This window comes from Megalops cyprinoides, chromosome 4 (assembly GCF_013368585.1).
Source record: "Megalops cyprinoides isolate fMegCyp1 chromosome 4, fMegCyp1.pri, whole genome shotgun sequence".
NCBI classification, from domain to species: Eukaryota; Metazoa; Chordata; class Actinopteri; order Elopiformes; family Megalopidae; genus Megalops; species Megalops cyprinoides.
Window position 1 is genome coordinate 29,956,862 of NC_050586.1, and position 15,105 is coordinate 29,971,966.

Below are 15,105 nucleotides of genomic sequence, written 5' to 3' on the forward strand. Positions count from 1 at the left end.
ACATGCACACATGTGAACACACACACACACACACACAGTATAGAGACCTGCTTATGTGCACACAAACACACAAACACACATGCAGTATAGAGACCTGCTCACATGCACACAAACACACTCTCACACACACACACATACACAGACACACACCACACACAAATGGACACATGCACACATATATACACATGTGCATACACACACACACACACACACACAAAGAAAGATGCACACACATGCACTCACACATGTGCATACACACACGCCGTAGACACCTACCCCTGAATATGTGCTCACACAAACAGACACACACATGCACACAAAGACAGACAAACACACACACACATACAGATACACATGCATACACACACCCACGCTGGCATGGGCACCCACACACACACACACTGACTCTCAAACAGAGAGTGATCAATGCCTAGTCGAATCTCTGTTGTAAACGGCATTGATGATTATAGTTCAGAGAAAAAAAACAGAGAAAAAAACAGGAATTGATCTGCTGTTTCTTCAAAAATGACATTTTTCTGCTGTTTAAATAAAAAGAAAGATCCAGCTGGGAGACCAAGCTGCAGTGATGTGGAGCCTTCAAGCTGTTTCTCCTTCCCACACAGCCTCTTCAATTGTACCTTACCACTGCTTCAGTTAGGCACACAGCTAGTGTATTGTACCTCACCACTGCTTCAGTTAGGCACACAGCTAGTGTACTGTACCTCACCACTGCTTCAGTTAGGCACACAGCTAGTGTACTGTACCTTACCACTGCTTCAGTTAGGCACACAGCTAGTGTACTGTACCTCACCACTGCTTCAACATACAGCCGATCTATTGTACCTTTACACTGTTTCATTTAGACACACAGCCGGTTTACTGTACTTTACCAGTTTCATTTATACACAGCCAGATTTACCTTCATCCTAAAGAAGGTGATGCTGGTGAGAAGATCCACTGTGGACTTCAAGTCTTGCAGGCGTTCCTTACTGCTGGCCGGGAAGTTGTTCTGTTGGTGAGAAAACTAAATTAGATAGGAAACAAACCAAGTCATGTGACTGTGAAACTAGAAAAAATACTAACCACACTGCAACTGTAACCAGCTTATCGTTATGGCATGAAAGACAGTCCCATTTTCCCTCAAATAATCTATCTTAAGGTTACATATTGAACTGTCTCGTACTGACATGCTGTATGTTGGACTTCGCTGAATATGAGGCAATACAATCTTGAAAGTTCTCTCCTGCATTGGGACTTACGCGATATGTAGAGAGGTCAATGCGCAAGGAGTTGTGCAGCTGATCCAGGAGCTTAACGAACCGCTCTTTCTGTGTGAGAGAAAGGCAGAGAAAACAAGAAAACAAATCACAGAAAAGACACAGTGCAAATAGAGAGGGTTTAAAGGACTGAGCAGACTGTGCAAGATGTGTGTCCTTTGATTTGTGAAGAGAAAAAGTGAGAGTGAGAGACAAAAAGAGAAAAAGATAGAGGGAGAGAGCCAAATGGAGGAGAGAAAGTCATTTGAGAGGCCCAGACTAATCTTTCAGTGTCAGAAGGTCTTGAATTATTGAATCATGGGAGGAAGGCTGAATCATGCTCCCACATATCCATCAAATATAGAAGATTTGTATTTTTAACTATTTAAGGAAATGTCCTTGCCAAATACTGTTCTTAATCCCCCAAACACAGCACACTACTACAGGCTTTCCCCTTCCAATGTACAGAAGCAGGCTCAAGGTCATGTCATATTTGTAGACATGCTCATTCCTGAAGTTTTGTAAACTGAGATCCATTCTACTTCACTATTTCACTAGATCGAGAATGACAGAGGAGATCAAACATGCAGGAGAGCAGAGGGCACATTAATGATCTTACATGACCATAAGCCCCACAACCTCCCAGCACCCTCCACCCACTTGCCATAATGCAGCAGTGTAATAAGGAGCAGGGCTCATTACTGAAATGTGTACGGTTCTGTTCCCCACTGGGGCACTGTTGTTGTACTTGTGGGAAAGGTACTTAACCCACAATTGCCTAAGTAGATATCCAGCTGTATAAATGGATACAATTATAAGCTTCGTAAATTGCTCTGAATAAGAACATCTGTTAAATGACAATAATGTGACAAACAGCCGTGTGCTCCACAGTTTCAGCAATGGAAAGAGTGGATGACTGGCCTGAAAAGACTAGACACATGGGATCTCCAGAAGAATTTATATCAACTAGCACGGAAAGTGTTAGCCAGACAGCGCTGAGCGACGCTAAACCCTATTAGGAGGCTTGCATGACTGCTGGTGGATGTTTGGGGATGACATTAATCTCTGCGGTTTGCACGTTGTGCTGCTGTCCTCGGCCTATTAGCCAAGGCTCCAGCTGTCATTAGACGTCTTTGGGTGAGGCGCCGCACAAGTCGCTCCTAATGACGGGGAATGGCAGGCCGAAAGCCCGGCTCCGAGTTTAACGATGAAACGTGGAATCGATTGTGACGCGGCAGCGCTTCACAAGCCTGTGATGGCCCTGCCCCACCCCCCCACCCCTTCCTACTTCCATCCTCCCACCCACCCAGGGGGGATTGCTCAGCTCCTCTTAACTTCAAATCATCTCTAAAACTGTGTGAGTGAATCCATTTCTTTTCCTCCCGACATTTTTCACTGATTCGGACTTATACCTTCAACAGAATGAGCTGCAAGTACTGTGCATGTCTTTTTATCATTCCATTAGGAGAGCAAAAAAAAGGCTTCATTTCATTAATCTCCCATCTATATTCAACAAGGCACCAGCCTTCCTCAGCCTCACCCTCATTTTCATAACATTTCTGCAATATTATGGCAATGTTACCTCATGAACGTTGTTACTTGGTAACAGGGTATCACAGTTTGCACTATTACTGGCGCTGTCTGTTGCTAACTGGCACACTGCATTATAGGAATTTGTGGCTGAACACCCACACAAATTCCCACAGTGACGGAGCAAACATGCTTAATAATGAGGAGTTATGCAGCTATCTAATGGGTAGATTATAAAGGTGTCTGAGACATGACAAAGGAGTCAACACAAAGGCAGGACTTCAGCTCACTCTGACCCTGACCTAGCTTTGACTGGATTATACAGGAAGACAGGGGAAGAGCAGTGGATACTGTAACTTTTTTTCTTTCTGTGAATTGGCCGATAAGGTGTTATTTTGTGACAGTGATACAGTTACAGTAGGATTCAGAGGGCTGGGTTTAGTGTGGGTTAACGTCACACCCTTTTTATTCCATACCCCAAAGTTGGAGGCAGCGAATCGATCGCTGGCAGATACATTTGTGGAGGCAGTGGTGTGGGCATAGAAGGCATTGATGTTGGCCAGCAGTGTGCTCATCACCGCAGGAACGCCAGACAGCATGTACTTGGAGGAGAGGCAGGCAAAGTGTCTGTGGAAACAAGTGGAGTAGAGGACACAGTGAATGCATCCTGCCTTCATTCATTCATTCACTGAATCCTTCATTCATTAATAATGAACATTTAGAACAAATTAATTTAACAAAGTATGTATTGACCTGGAGACTTAGGGATAGGACATTATAATGAAAATGTCCTGTCCTATCCATCCACTCATACTTCAAATTTTCATTCATTCATTCATTCATTCATTCAAGGCTTGATAGCAGATAGTATAGTGAGCATGCCTCACATGATGCACAAACTGAATATGCATACACATCAGAGGCCCATGCTAGAAAAAGCATGTAGAATGTTGTTGTTGTCAGTGTCTGCAAACCTTAAATCAATTTCATATATGTTTGTAATTTTAATTCTAACCCCCCACACGCAGAGTGAAACAGTGAGGGTGGCTGGTGGATGTCAAATCTGCAAAGGTTTGGGAAATAAATGACAACTGATGAGCGTATCAATTTGTGAATTCTTCACTGAAAGATCCCCATTATGGCTTCTTGTTCTGACAGGGTACAATTGAGTGATTTGAAACACTGTCGCTCGCGTCCCCTTGCTCCTGTTCCATTAATCTTCATCTTCAGGGTACAGAGCAATCAGTGCTCCGACCAGCAATTCAAATCAATAAGAAAAGCTCTGTTGACTGTCAACGGTGAAAGCTGATTCTCTGTACACAGCTCCTCCCAAAAAACCATCTGCCGGGCCACAGCTGAGCATGTGGACTGATACATACAAAAGCATGACAGATACATGGGTAGCTTTTAGACGGCTTGATGGATATAGAGGAAAAGGGCAGACAAAATGAGAAAGATTTAAAAAGAGTAATTGCTTAAAAAAACAATAGATATCCTACACAGTGTACTGTACATGTATTCTGGGTTCTGGACTCACGTCATGGCCTGGTAGATGGACTCTATCCCATAACGCATTGCAAACTCATCCGCAATTTCCTGTGGGACCTCGTCAAAGTACACCTTCCAGGCGTCGTCCCCTCTGGCATCTGGGATCTTGACCATGCCCTGGCCCTCCACATCCGTCAAGTGGTGGAAAATATTCTGATGAGAGAGACGGTGAGCAAGAGATAGAGAGCAAGAGTCAGAAAGAGACTCAAAACTGTGACTGGCAAGAAACTTCCATGTTTCATTGTCCCATGCGTTCCACAATGAAGTGCATTATGTGTCTCCGAAGTTCACAAGAATGTGGTTTTAAAAGCCTTTCAAGAGAAAATGTTCAGCTGATGTCACGAAAGATAACTTAGGAACAAAGGCCTCTCATCTCTGGATCTGACTGCCATTCATTCAAAATAGGCAGTGCACACAATGTTTGACACAGCACTGTTAAAAAGGGCAACAGAGGGCATGGGGACAGATAGAAAAACCATCATGCCGGTGCTGAAAGTAGACCCAGAGGGATAGTGCGAGGGCACATGATCTCATAGGGGTGTATTGAACATTTCAGACCATGTAGACTATGGTGATTTAATTTGTTCTGCCAGGTGTCTCAGAAAGCATATGCAGACAGGGGAGCTAGACTGCAGGGGTTTTACCTATTGCGGGTACAGATAGTATGACAGCAGCGGATATGTGGGATGGCACTGGAAAGTGTACTGGAGGTGACAGGTGAACTGAATGTAGCAGAGAGAGGGTGCGGTGATCAAGCTCACGCAGACATGTGTGCCGAATGACGCAACAACAGGTGAGCCTGACTCACCTCGTGCAGACAAGTGTACTGGACGTGGTACGGCGCCACCTTCTCCTCCCCCTTGATCTCCACGCTGATCTGCAGACGGATGGCACCCGAAACGGCCGACTTGTCCGTCCGCTTCTCTGTGGCGACAGAGACACTTGCGTCACAGACACGCTGCTTCCGCAAACTCCACTCCAACATAGGTGCAAGGCAAACATTGCGGCTCGGTTCCTCAACAATATTTATTTAATTTCTCCCCTGGACCCCAGACACCCATCTGTCACAGGAGTCATTTCCAGGAGACGAGTCATCCATCCCTCCCCGGCCATTTCTGTGACAGCCACATTATTACAATAATCTGTAAGTGTCAGCGGAGGACTTGCTTTCCGACCAGGGAGCGCCACATCATAATTAAGGAGGGGACGGGTGGAATGGAGGGGGGCTCCATTTCCTCCATTTTTCCCTCCATCTCCCTCCAAGGGACCAGGGAAGTGAACTAAAGATGATCTATTTCAACAGCAATCCACTGCTTCCTCTATGCTCTTAGTGCAGCCCGGCTACATTTGACTCATTTGCTAGCAACATGTTGGTTGCTGATTGGGATTACAGTTGCTATCAATATGGGAGTTATCAGTATAATACATTCCATGCCAGAGTGTCCTAAAATATTTATGGTCATTGTATAGATAGAGGGGACTTCAAACAAGCAGGAAGGAATGGTAATTAAAGAGAGCATCTTGGCTCTACACCAGTGGACATGCCCATGGACATGTCCATGGACACAACTTTCCAAGTTGATTTATCATGTCAGAATCTTTTTCCCCCAATGGTAAGTGAAGAGGTCCGCTGCTTTTGCAGAACATTTTGTGTCAAACCATAACCATGCTGTAAAACAGCAGACATGTGGCGATATTAGGTTTGACAGGTCTTTTCAGACGAGACCAGTTTAATTTCCAAGACTGCGATTAAATTCCAAATGAGCACGATTCAAATGAAGGCGAAAGTCTGATTGCATTCAACTACCAAAAGGCATCAATCAAAAGGTATAGAACCAGTTACACTCCAGAGTGCTGTGATTAATAAAATCCCATGTGGATTCATCCAATGTGAGATACCTTTTCAAAAAGTGCTCTCGTAATTCTATTGGATTTCTATCATGAGAACAAGCATAGGGTATTGAAGAATAAAATGCCAAACAAATGGCAGAGAAAGAGAATAAGGATGACATGAATGAGAGAGAACAGAAGAGAGACTAGAAGGTGATTGAGAGAAAACCAGAAAGGCAGATTTACATGAACTTCATGTAGATTATTTAGATAAAAAAGAAGGAAACATATGCAACAAAATAAGTAACATCTAAAAAGGTTAAAAAAATGGATGTGACCATGAAAACAAACCTGCCTGTGAAACAAATGATAAAACACATTGGAAAGAGAAGCAAGAATTTTTTTAGAGAGGGAACAAGAGAGAGGGGGAGGGAGTGAGAGATGCACGGGCTGTGCAAGCAGGTTTAATGGAGTGCACACATACAGGGCTCGGGGGCTGGGGGGGGGGGGGGGGGCACAGAGTGACACATTTACAAAAGAGCCATCACGATGCAGCAAGGTGCACTCTCTGAGGATGATGGGAAATTACAGGCAAACAAATGTGCCCTTTAGAGACTGAGGGAGAGGGTGGGAGACAAGGAAGGAGAGAGAGGGAAAAGAATAAGGGAAGAGACAGACAGACAGCAAAGTGAGTGATGGAGAGAGAGACACAGCCTTGTGTTAGGCTGTATGTTATTAAGGTTGCAAAGACTGAGACTCAGCACAGCAGTGACTCAAAACACCGGGACAAGGGAATGACCAGTGCGGTCTCAAGACCGTTAATCTATGTGCAATATTAACTAAACGTCTGAACTCATTTATCACCATATTCATCCAGTACTTTCAAAATGATGCATATTGGCTCTCAAGCGCTCTATGGGTGCATTAAGTGAATTACAGGAAAACAGACTGAATTCTCTGTCCTCTTTTCATGCACGAAGCCACAGGGAACGCCGCTCAGGACTTTGACTCAGTGTCAGGCAGCGGGGAAGCATTCATCCTCTCTCACGGTGTCCTGCTCTACTCTGAGAGTGAAAGTGCTCGCTGTTTGATCAATGGGCGGGCTCAAGGACACAACAAAAGCCTGTCACCTAAAATAGTGATGTCCGTCACAGTGAAAGCTATGAGCCAATCCTTCCCCAGCGCCTGCATTTAAAGAGGGTCAAAATGGACGCCAGTCAGCAGAAGCCTCATCATTGTTTTGTTTTACATTATGTTTTTCCTGAGCCCGAAGCAATGATCTCAAGTGAAGCAGGTGCCGATTTTACTAATCACAATCCGCCTCTATAGTGTTGCGATTCCAATTCAGTGCCAAAATGTCATCAACTCCATTCTTCATCAGATGTGGGAACATAACTGACTTCTGAATTTCAATTCATTCAGAGCTGATGACAGCTCTGAGGTCCTGAGTGCCTCATGCTTGTAGGGGCAATTTTGTGTTAAGCGACAGTGCGCTAACTCTACTCTAAAGAGGAGCACACTTGAATGGGACTAGTGGTCTCATGACTCCCTGCTCTCTGTCCCCACAGTGAAGTGTACACTCCAACAGCCAATCCACTTCTCTTTCTGACAAAGAGGGGTGCTGACTGCTCCCAGGCAATGCCCAATGACAGGCAGATGCTAAAGAAAGCCCCCTCAAAAAATACCAACACAAGCAGCTTATTTACCAAATGCCATAAGACCCTGGCCAAAGAGAGGCCAAAACAGCCTCACTCGGATATTAATCAGCTGTACATAAAGGAGGGACTCTGTGAGCTTCTGTCATATTTTCTTACACAGTCATAATTCCTTTCCTAAGTGGGGCATTGAACCCCTAATCCTGTAACGAATACAGTATGTGCAGTTCACCGAGCTTAAGACCCAGGTCCCCAATGAAAGTAACCAGTGGTGATTTTGTTTTGACTTACAATCATTATCCTCTGAGCTCTGTTCCACTTCTTTTTCCATAACTAACATCAAAACCTTCAATTAGACTTCCAAACCCAAAATCTGTATGATTACAAAGACAGGCTATCAATATTACATGTCACAACAATATTACAACAGCACAAACACCTTCTGGCCTGGGGGTGACACTGTGCGTGCACACACAGGTAAACAGTCACAGAGACCTGCACTTCGGAAGATCCTTTGCTGTGTGAGAACGCAGGGAAAGACCACTGACCAAGGTTGTACCAGACGTCCATCTCCCCACTCAGCGTGCGGACCTCGATGATGCTCTGGCCCAGGAAGTCATCTGACTCACGCTTCAGCCTCTGCTTTACCCGTGACTTGATGTCATCGTCCTCGTCCCACACGCGCAGCTTGATGCGGTCCGAGGAGTTGTGGCACTCACTGACAAGAGAGAGAGGAGGGGAAGTCAGAACTGGTCATCCTGAAGCCAGAGGCGAAATCCTGAGTGATGATTTTGCACAAGCGCTACTACTGCTGAGCACAGGAGGGACCATTCAGCAGTTCTATTATTGCAATGGCTTTTTAACCATTTCTTTTTCTTATATTTGTATGTAAAACAGGAAAAAATACAGTCAAAAAAAATACAGAGCCATCCAACAAAAGGCAAGTATCCAGTTTATTTTTGTGTAATTGTTACACTTCTGACCATGGTAAACTGTTATACTTCTGAACATGATAAATATAAGCTGATATCAAAATATATAAGCAATATTTACATTTCATCTTGTTTATTTCCAGTATATTCAACAGTAGTGTTATTAGTTACTGTTATGAGGTTACAACATACGTCATTAACTGTATGTTCTTTCAGACCATTTCATGGCGACGAAAAGGCAGAGACAGAAGGGAAACTCACAAGTGGAATTTCTCCTCCCAGACAGGGTTGAGGTTTCCATAGATAGTCTTGGTCCTCTTCTTTGTCTTCCCCACTTGGACAGTCACATAGGGATCGCTGGAACCTGTCTTGTCTTTGGCCTGCAGTCCCTGGGCACACAGCACTGAGAATGGAAGGAGGGTGAGGTGGAGAGAGAGGGGGGAGAGGCAGGGAGGGGAAGAAAGAAAGGGAAATAGAGAGAAAAGCAGGTCAATTGAGAGGAGGACAGGAAAAACAGAGATGTAAACAGACAGACAGAGAGGTTGGTAGACAGAAAGAGTGACAGAGAGGGGTAGCAAGGCAGAGAGGCAAGGCAGAAGGAGGCAGACAAGCAGAGGCAGATAAATTGACAGATTAACAGACAGACAAGCAGACAGAGAAACAAGCAAGTGTTAGATGTGTCAGCAAGGACAGCCCTTTGGCTTTCCCTAGTTCACGCTAGAGAAGCCCGACTACATGACTCGAACAGAGAACCAACACTCTAAAATGGACACAAAAGAGATGCGACTACCCTGACATCACCTGCCACATCACAAAGACACCAATGCTGTCTGAGCCACACTGTGGAGTAATGGCAGCAATTATCATTACGCTCCTAAATTTGTCTACAAATAACCCTTCAATAGCATATGGACAGCTGAAAGATCCAGAGTCCCAGCTTTAAAAGCTGCCAGCAAATTCCTGTTTACCAAACACATTTAGCACAGCCATCTATGTTTCTGTCAAACTTTGCTTATTTTTTGAAGGTCAGAATAAAATTTGCCAGACAAAGAAATAAATAAATCGATGACTCAGAGATGTTGCGGCATTCCATCTGGAAAATAACCAATTAGAGCGGAGAGGGAGAGACGGTGTGATAAAAACACAAAGTTATTCTTCCCCAAAGCTTAGGCTGCAGGCAACACTGGAGGTCTGGGAGCAAGCTGCATGGAAGAGGTATTTCACAAAAGGCCACACAGACTAACACAAAACACTCTGCCTTTCTGATAAACAGAAAAAACAAGAATCCAGTACCTGAAACAATTCAATTTGGTGTAATTTAGATATTTTTGACATCACAATCCCACAGCTATTTACTTGTTGCAATCTGTATCTGTTTGATCTGGTCGTCAATTTGTTTGGTCAGAATTTGTGTACTGGCCACAGTTAGATTTGTGGTTGGTGCTGGTATACGATTGTTTGGTGCGAGCATGTTTCTGTACGAGTTGTGGCATAGTGGACATATGGGATTTGCTGTACATTGTATAATTGGCTGGTTTGAAAGTGCACACATCTCATGGTGAGATTGACAGTGCAGCGATCACACGTAATTTTTCAGTGATAGCATGGATATCTTTGAGAAGTCTGCAGTATAGTCTTCACGTGTGATCGGTAGCTCTGACACAGTATATTTGCCACTATGTGACGTGAAGTAGCAGTCATAAGTGATTGGCTCTAGAGAGGCTATCTACCTGTGATGGTGATCTTGGCTGACCACTTGGAGGTGCCGTCGAGCACACTCTGCTTGATGGTCTTCATCTGCTGGGCGTGGGTGAGCTTGGACACGCTGAAAACGTCCCGGATCACCTCGAAGATCTCGGGCTTGTTCCTCTCGCGGATCTTCATGCGGTCCTTCATGGCCATGATGATGTTCTGGGTGCGGTCCTCGGCACCCGTCTTGGAGCTTTTCTCCGCCGCCCCTGTAAAGCAGGGAGAAGCAGGGGTTGGGCTCACATCCAGAAATAATGGATATGTTTCGAGGTCCCCTTTAGAATGAAATCAATCCCAACCTCTGAGCATGGCTCCTTAAACTGGGCCTCCGGTGAATTGCTGAGGAATTAAAAGGCAATGCAAGTTCCACCTCAACTTTTTCCCTTTTAATAAAGTAGATCTCTAAATATAATTCATGTGAACTACACACATAAGACTTCTATACATTGTGGAAGTGTTTTGACGAATAGCTCAGCTTCTTTGGATCCAAAAAACAGAAAGTAACTTAATGAACAGCTCTGTCCAACAATCGATCTATTCAATAGCCCACAGCAAGCTGTTTTCATTCCGAAACCGCTGCAAAGACAACATGGCATGTATAATTGATATGCCTCTGTTTCACTCTACCGCTAATAAAACATGAACTGCGAGCCACAGATGAAAATATCTGCTACAGTACAACTTAAGGAACTGCCATCTATATGATTTATCAGTATACAAATACTGATGATGTAGCATTAAAAAATCATAATAATAATGAAGGCATAGGGCATAGTTGGTAGTTATGGCAGCCATTGTGCGCAGGGGACTCAATCTATGCAAAAATACAAAAACATGTCTAACATCATCTAGCTCATCAAAGTAGAGCTACAGTAATTAAATTAACACTGAGAGACATCTGATGTGAAGTTAACTCTCTATTAATGATGAGAAAGTAAGAGAAAACCTCATCATACCATGTGCTGCTTAAACCAATCACAAGACTGCTCTGTATACCAAAGCACTGTGATTGGATCAAATCAGTGAGTCGCTTATAACATATAATAGCTGAATTTGTCTGCTTTAAGTCTCTGAAAGTTGGAGCCAACATCAGCAGGACAGTGGCAGCTGGAGGTGGCATCAAGAGTCATGGTTTAATGGAGAATGGGTGAACTGAAAGGGCTGTAGAATGGGGTCTGACAGTGAGGACCACACCAGTGACCCCCCAAAGGACCCCAAGAGTTTGCTTAGTCACCTGTGAACGTCTGAATATATTCCACCAACTCCTGGATACATTCCTCAACAGGTTTTTATTAGTGTCTATTACACTGTTTTCCAACAGTTTCTTTCAACCGCTTTCTTTGGGGTCAGGTAGTATTTTTCCATTCATCTCTCACCAAATGGCTTCGTGTTTTCTGGTTTTATGATTTCAGTCCAATCCAATTTTATTTTTACAAAAGACAGTAACAAAACAACTTTACAGACATCTCTGGCCAGAGCCCCCAAGAGCAAGCCTAATTTCCTTTGGCAAACATGTTCATCCCAGTGTTGAATTGTGCTGAATAGCCCAATGCAATTTCACAAAGAAAATGCACTATAAGGGATGACTCGGTGAGGTTTGACGTGGTCTTTGGTTGATGCTGATTGGCTGAACTCACGTTGCAGGCAGTCGGCGTTGAGAAGTTCCTGGCACTTTTCGTGGCACTTGACCCCACATTCTGAGCAGCGCATGCCCTGCCGGGCAATGCCCCACAGCAGGCCCTCACACTCGTAGCAGTAGGTGGGCGTGGTGGCTGTCCACACCTCGAAGGCGTGGGGCGTGGTGCAGGAGATGGGGTAGATCAGGGCCTGCAGGGTTTTCTTGTAGACGTGGCTCTTCTGCAGAGAGGAGTCAGAGGGAGGGTCAGAGGAGTGTGGTTTAGTAAGAGTGTGAATGTGTATCTATGAAAAAGCGTGTGTGTGTGTGTGTGTGTGTGCGTGTGCGTGTGTGAGAGAGAGAGAGAGTTTGTGTGTGTCTAAGTGCATGTGTGCATGTTATTGTCTGAGCATAAGAGAGAGGGAGAGTGTCTGGGTGTGTGTCTACATGCATGTGTGCGTGTGCGTATGTGAAAGACAGAGTCTGTGTGTGTCAGTGTATATGTGTGTGTGTGTGTGTGTGTGTCTTTGTGTGTAGGAAAGAGAGAGTGTCTGGGTGTGTGTCTGTGTGCACGTGTGTGTGTGTGAGAGAGAGAGACAGAGTCTGTGCATGTGTCTGAGTGCATGAGTGTCTGTGTGTGTCTGTGTGTATACTCTCGTGTATATGTGAATATGTGTGTTTACATGGTACAAAAAGCCATCAATGACTTATCAATATTAGTTATGGTTTGTAACAGAACAAAAGGTTTTCCAGCAGTACAGTCAGCAGTTCAGTAAGACAGCTCCATCTTTACCACTGAAGTGATCTTCAGTCACACCTCTGGCCCTCTCTAATAGGACCAATGGGCGCTACTAATACATTAGAGGTCCATAACCCCTCTGAAGAGGACAGGGAGAGAGAGCAGAACCAGAGCGAGACTCTTCCAGTGGAAGGCAGCATGGGTAGTTCAGCAAGACCCAGGCTCGGGGGGGGACTTACCAGTTCCTCATCCTTAAGGGAGGTGCGTGTGGCCATGGCGGAGCTGATACCAGCCTTCCTGGACTGCACCAAGGACTGCATCCCCACAAGAAACCACACAGTACATGTTAGCCTCCTCCCCATATCCTGCACTGGCTATACAGCCTCATACTGCTGTTCATTTCTGATATTCTGAGCCCGCCACCAGGAGGTTTCAGGTTCAAATCCCGGGCTGGGACCAGATACAAGGTATAAAGTACACTACTTGAATTGACTCCAGCTAAACAAATGGTTAATAGAAACACATTTAAAGTTATGCAATTCACCCTGGTTATTTTTCCCCTGGTTGCCTGCTAAGACAATAACAATAATATTTGCATAATATTTCTTATTGTGTGTAGGTGTAAAAAAGTGTCTAGGGTCATTGTTTGAAAAGCTCACATCAATACTTGGTCTTACTGTCTTTTACTTACAGTACAGCATTTACTGTAATGAGAGTTTTACTTCTGTAAAATTATAGGAGAGCAGATAGCTATTACAGGTGAATGCCTGCATGTCCAACCAGCCACTCTTCCAGAGTTTATGTTTTTCAGAAAACTATTCTACAGGTAGGCATGCTTTAAACAAGCTTTGAAAGAAACAGCATTTATACAGCCTGCTGCACTTTACAAATGCATTAACAGAAATGGCCGTGAAAACAAAGATTGGGAAAACATGGTGCATTGTGGGTGTTATTAAGTATTTAATCTGTTTGACCAGATGGCCTACAGGTTCCTTCTCTCTGTAAAACACACTGCACAAACATATCGAGAGAATCTCTTAGGCTTAATTGTCCTTTGACGTGAAAACCATCAATTAAACGTGAGAGGGTCTCCAACAAGATGAACATTTTCTGAGGAAATAATTGTTAAAACAATATGAAAAAAGACTACAGGAAAATACAACATAGTACAGTAATTACGCACTATTCTGTCTTCTTATATTGAAAGGCATGCAAAACCCACTCAAAAGCCAAATTGAAGGATAGAATGTTAATTGGATACTGTCTGTGCCACTTAGTCTTTGAAGTTTGAACAGTACAATTGCAAGCACTGCGGGAGACAACAAATTCTCCAGAACAAAAACCACCATTTCTGCAAAAGAGCTGAAGTTCTCTTTCTGGAGTAGGGGATTTATGAAATGTTAAGGCACCATCAAAGGTGCTGCATTAGTTTGCAGTTGTTACTGTCTGAGCAGGCTCTGCTCTTCTGCTGAGAGCTGATGTGGGACTCATCAACATGCTTTTAGGTTTGTGGAGCAAAAAACATTTCATAGATCCAAAGCAAAACATTCAAATACAACAGGCGACATCGTTATGAAGGAGGTTCCAGTGTATTAGTTGGTTAATAAGAACAGTGAGAGTCCCTCAATGAGAACAAATAGTGTTGTTTTACCATCAAAACACATGCCATGTTTTCATTGTCAGATTTTGATTCTTGTTTTGGGACGTGCACTGTTATTTTTAATGTATACTGACATACAGTAAGTATAATATCAAATGAATATAACAACCACCCACCATATAGTTATATAGTTTTGATGATGGTTGCCTTTGGAAACAATGGGAACCTTCTATCTTTTGTAAACATCAACTCATCACTAAACAGAATGCTAGCTGGAATCACTCAGCCATGTTTAAATGGTGTGAGTCATGACTTCTACATGGCTATGCGTGTTCTGCTGAATAATTACTGCAAGAAGATAAGACACCAAAATGGGGACTACAATAACTTTCCAGCAATTCTCAAAACATGTAAAATGAAAGAGGCGGTGGGGGGTGATATTTGTACTTACCATAGCCTACGCAGTAGAGAGTGAAAGCATTGAAGAGAGTTGTATAGAGTTAATTTGATGGTTTGGGTTGAGGAGGACACATATTCATATATACTAAAAGCTGCTTTCTCTTTTCAAAGACATCTTTCCTTAGTGAAATATGCTGCTGTTTCATTCAATTGTTCATTGTTCAATTGCACTGTACTGCTGGCTAACAATTC

The 15,105-nt window shown here is 43.7% G+C and overlaps 1 protein-coding gene across 3 annotated transcripts in view; it reads right to left on the minus strand.

Annotated features, from left to right (window-relative positions):
- The window catches only part of LOC118776236 (protein unc-13 homolog B-like), a 75,124-nt gene that overhangs the window by 29,870 nt on the left and 30,149 nt on the right, over positions 1-15,105 (minus strand). For 2 of the 3 annotated variants that reach the window (XM_036526396.1, XM_036526394.1), the window contains exons 5-15: positions 14,906-14,911; positions 13,094-13,168; positions 12,138-12,357; positions 10,482-10,709; positions 9,013-9,154; positions 8,368-8,537; positions 5,143-5,258; positions 4,324-4,487; positions 3,263-3,413; positions 1,260-1,328; positions 920-1,009 (exon numbers count right to left, since the gene is read on the minus strand). In XM_036526396.1, the coding sequence (XP_036382289.1) occupies positions 920-1,009; positions 1,260-1,328; positions 3,263-3,413; positions 4,324-4,487; positions 5,143-5,258; positions 8,368-8,537; positions 9,013-9,154; positions 10,482-10,709; positions 12,138-12,357; positions 13,094-13,168; positions 14,906-14,911 (1,431 nt within the window). The remainder of the gene's footprint in view (positions 1-919; positions 1,010-1,259; positions 1,329-3,262; positions 3,414-4,323; positions 4,488-5,142; positions 5,259-8,367; positions 8,538-9,012; positions 9,155-10,481; positions 10,710-12,137; positions 12,358-13,093; positions 13,169-14,905; positions 14,912-15,105) is intronic. The other variant, XM_036526395.1, reaches the window with a different exon arrangement.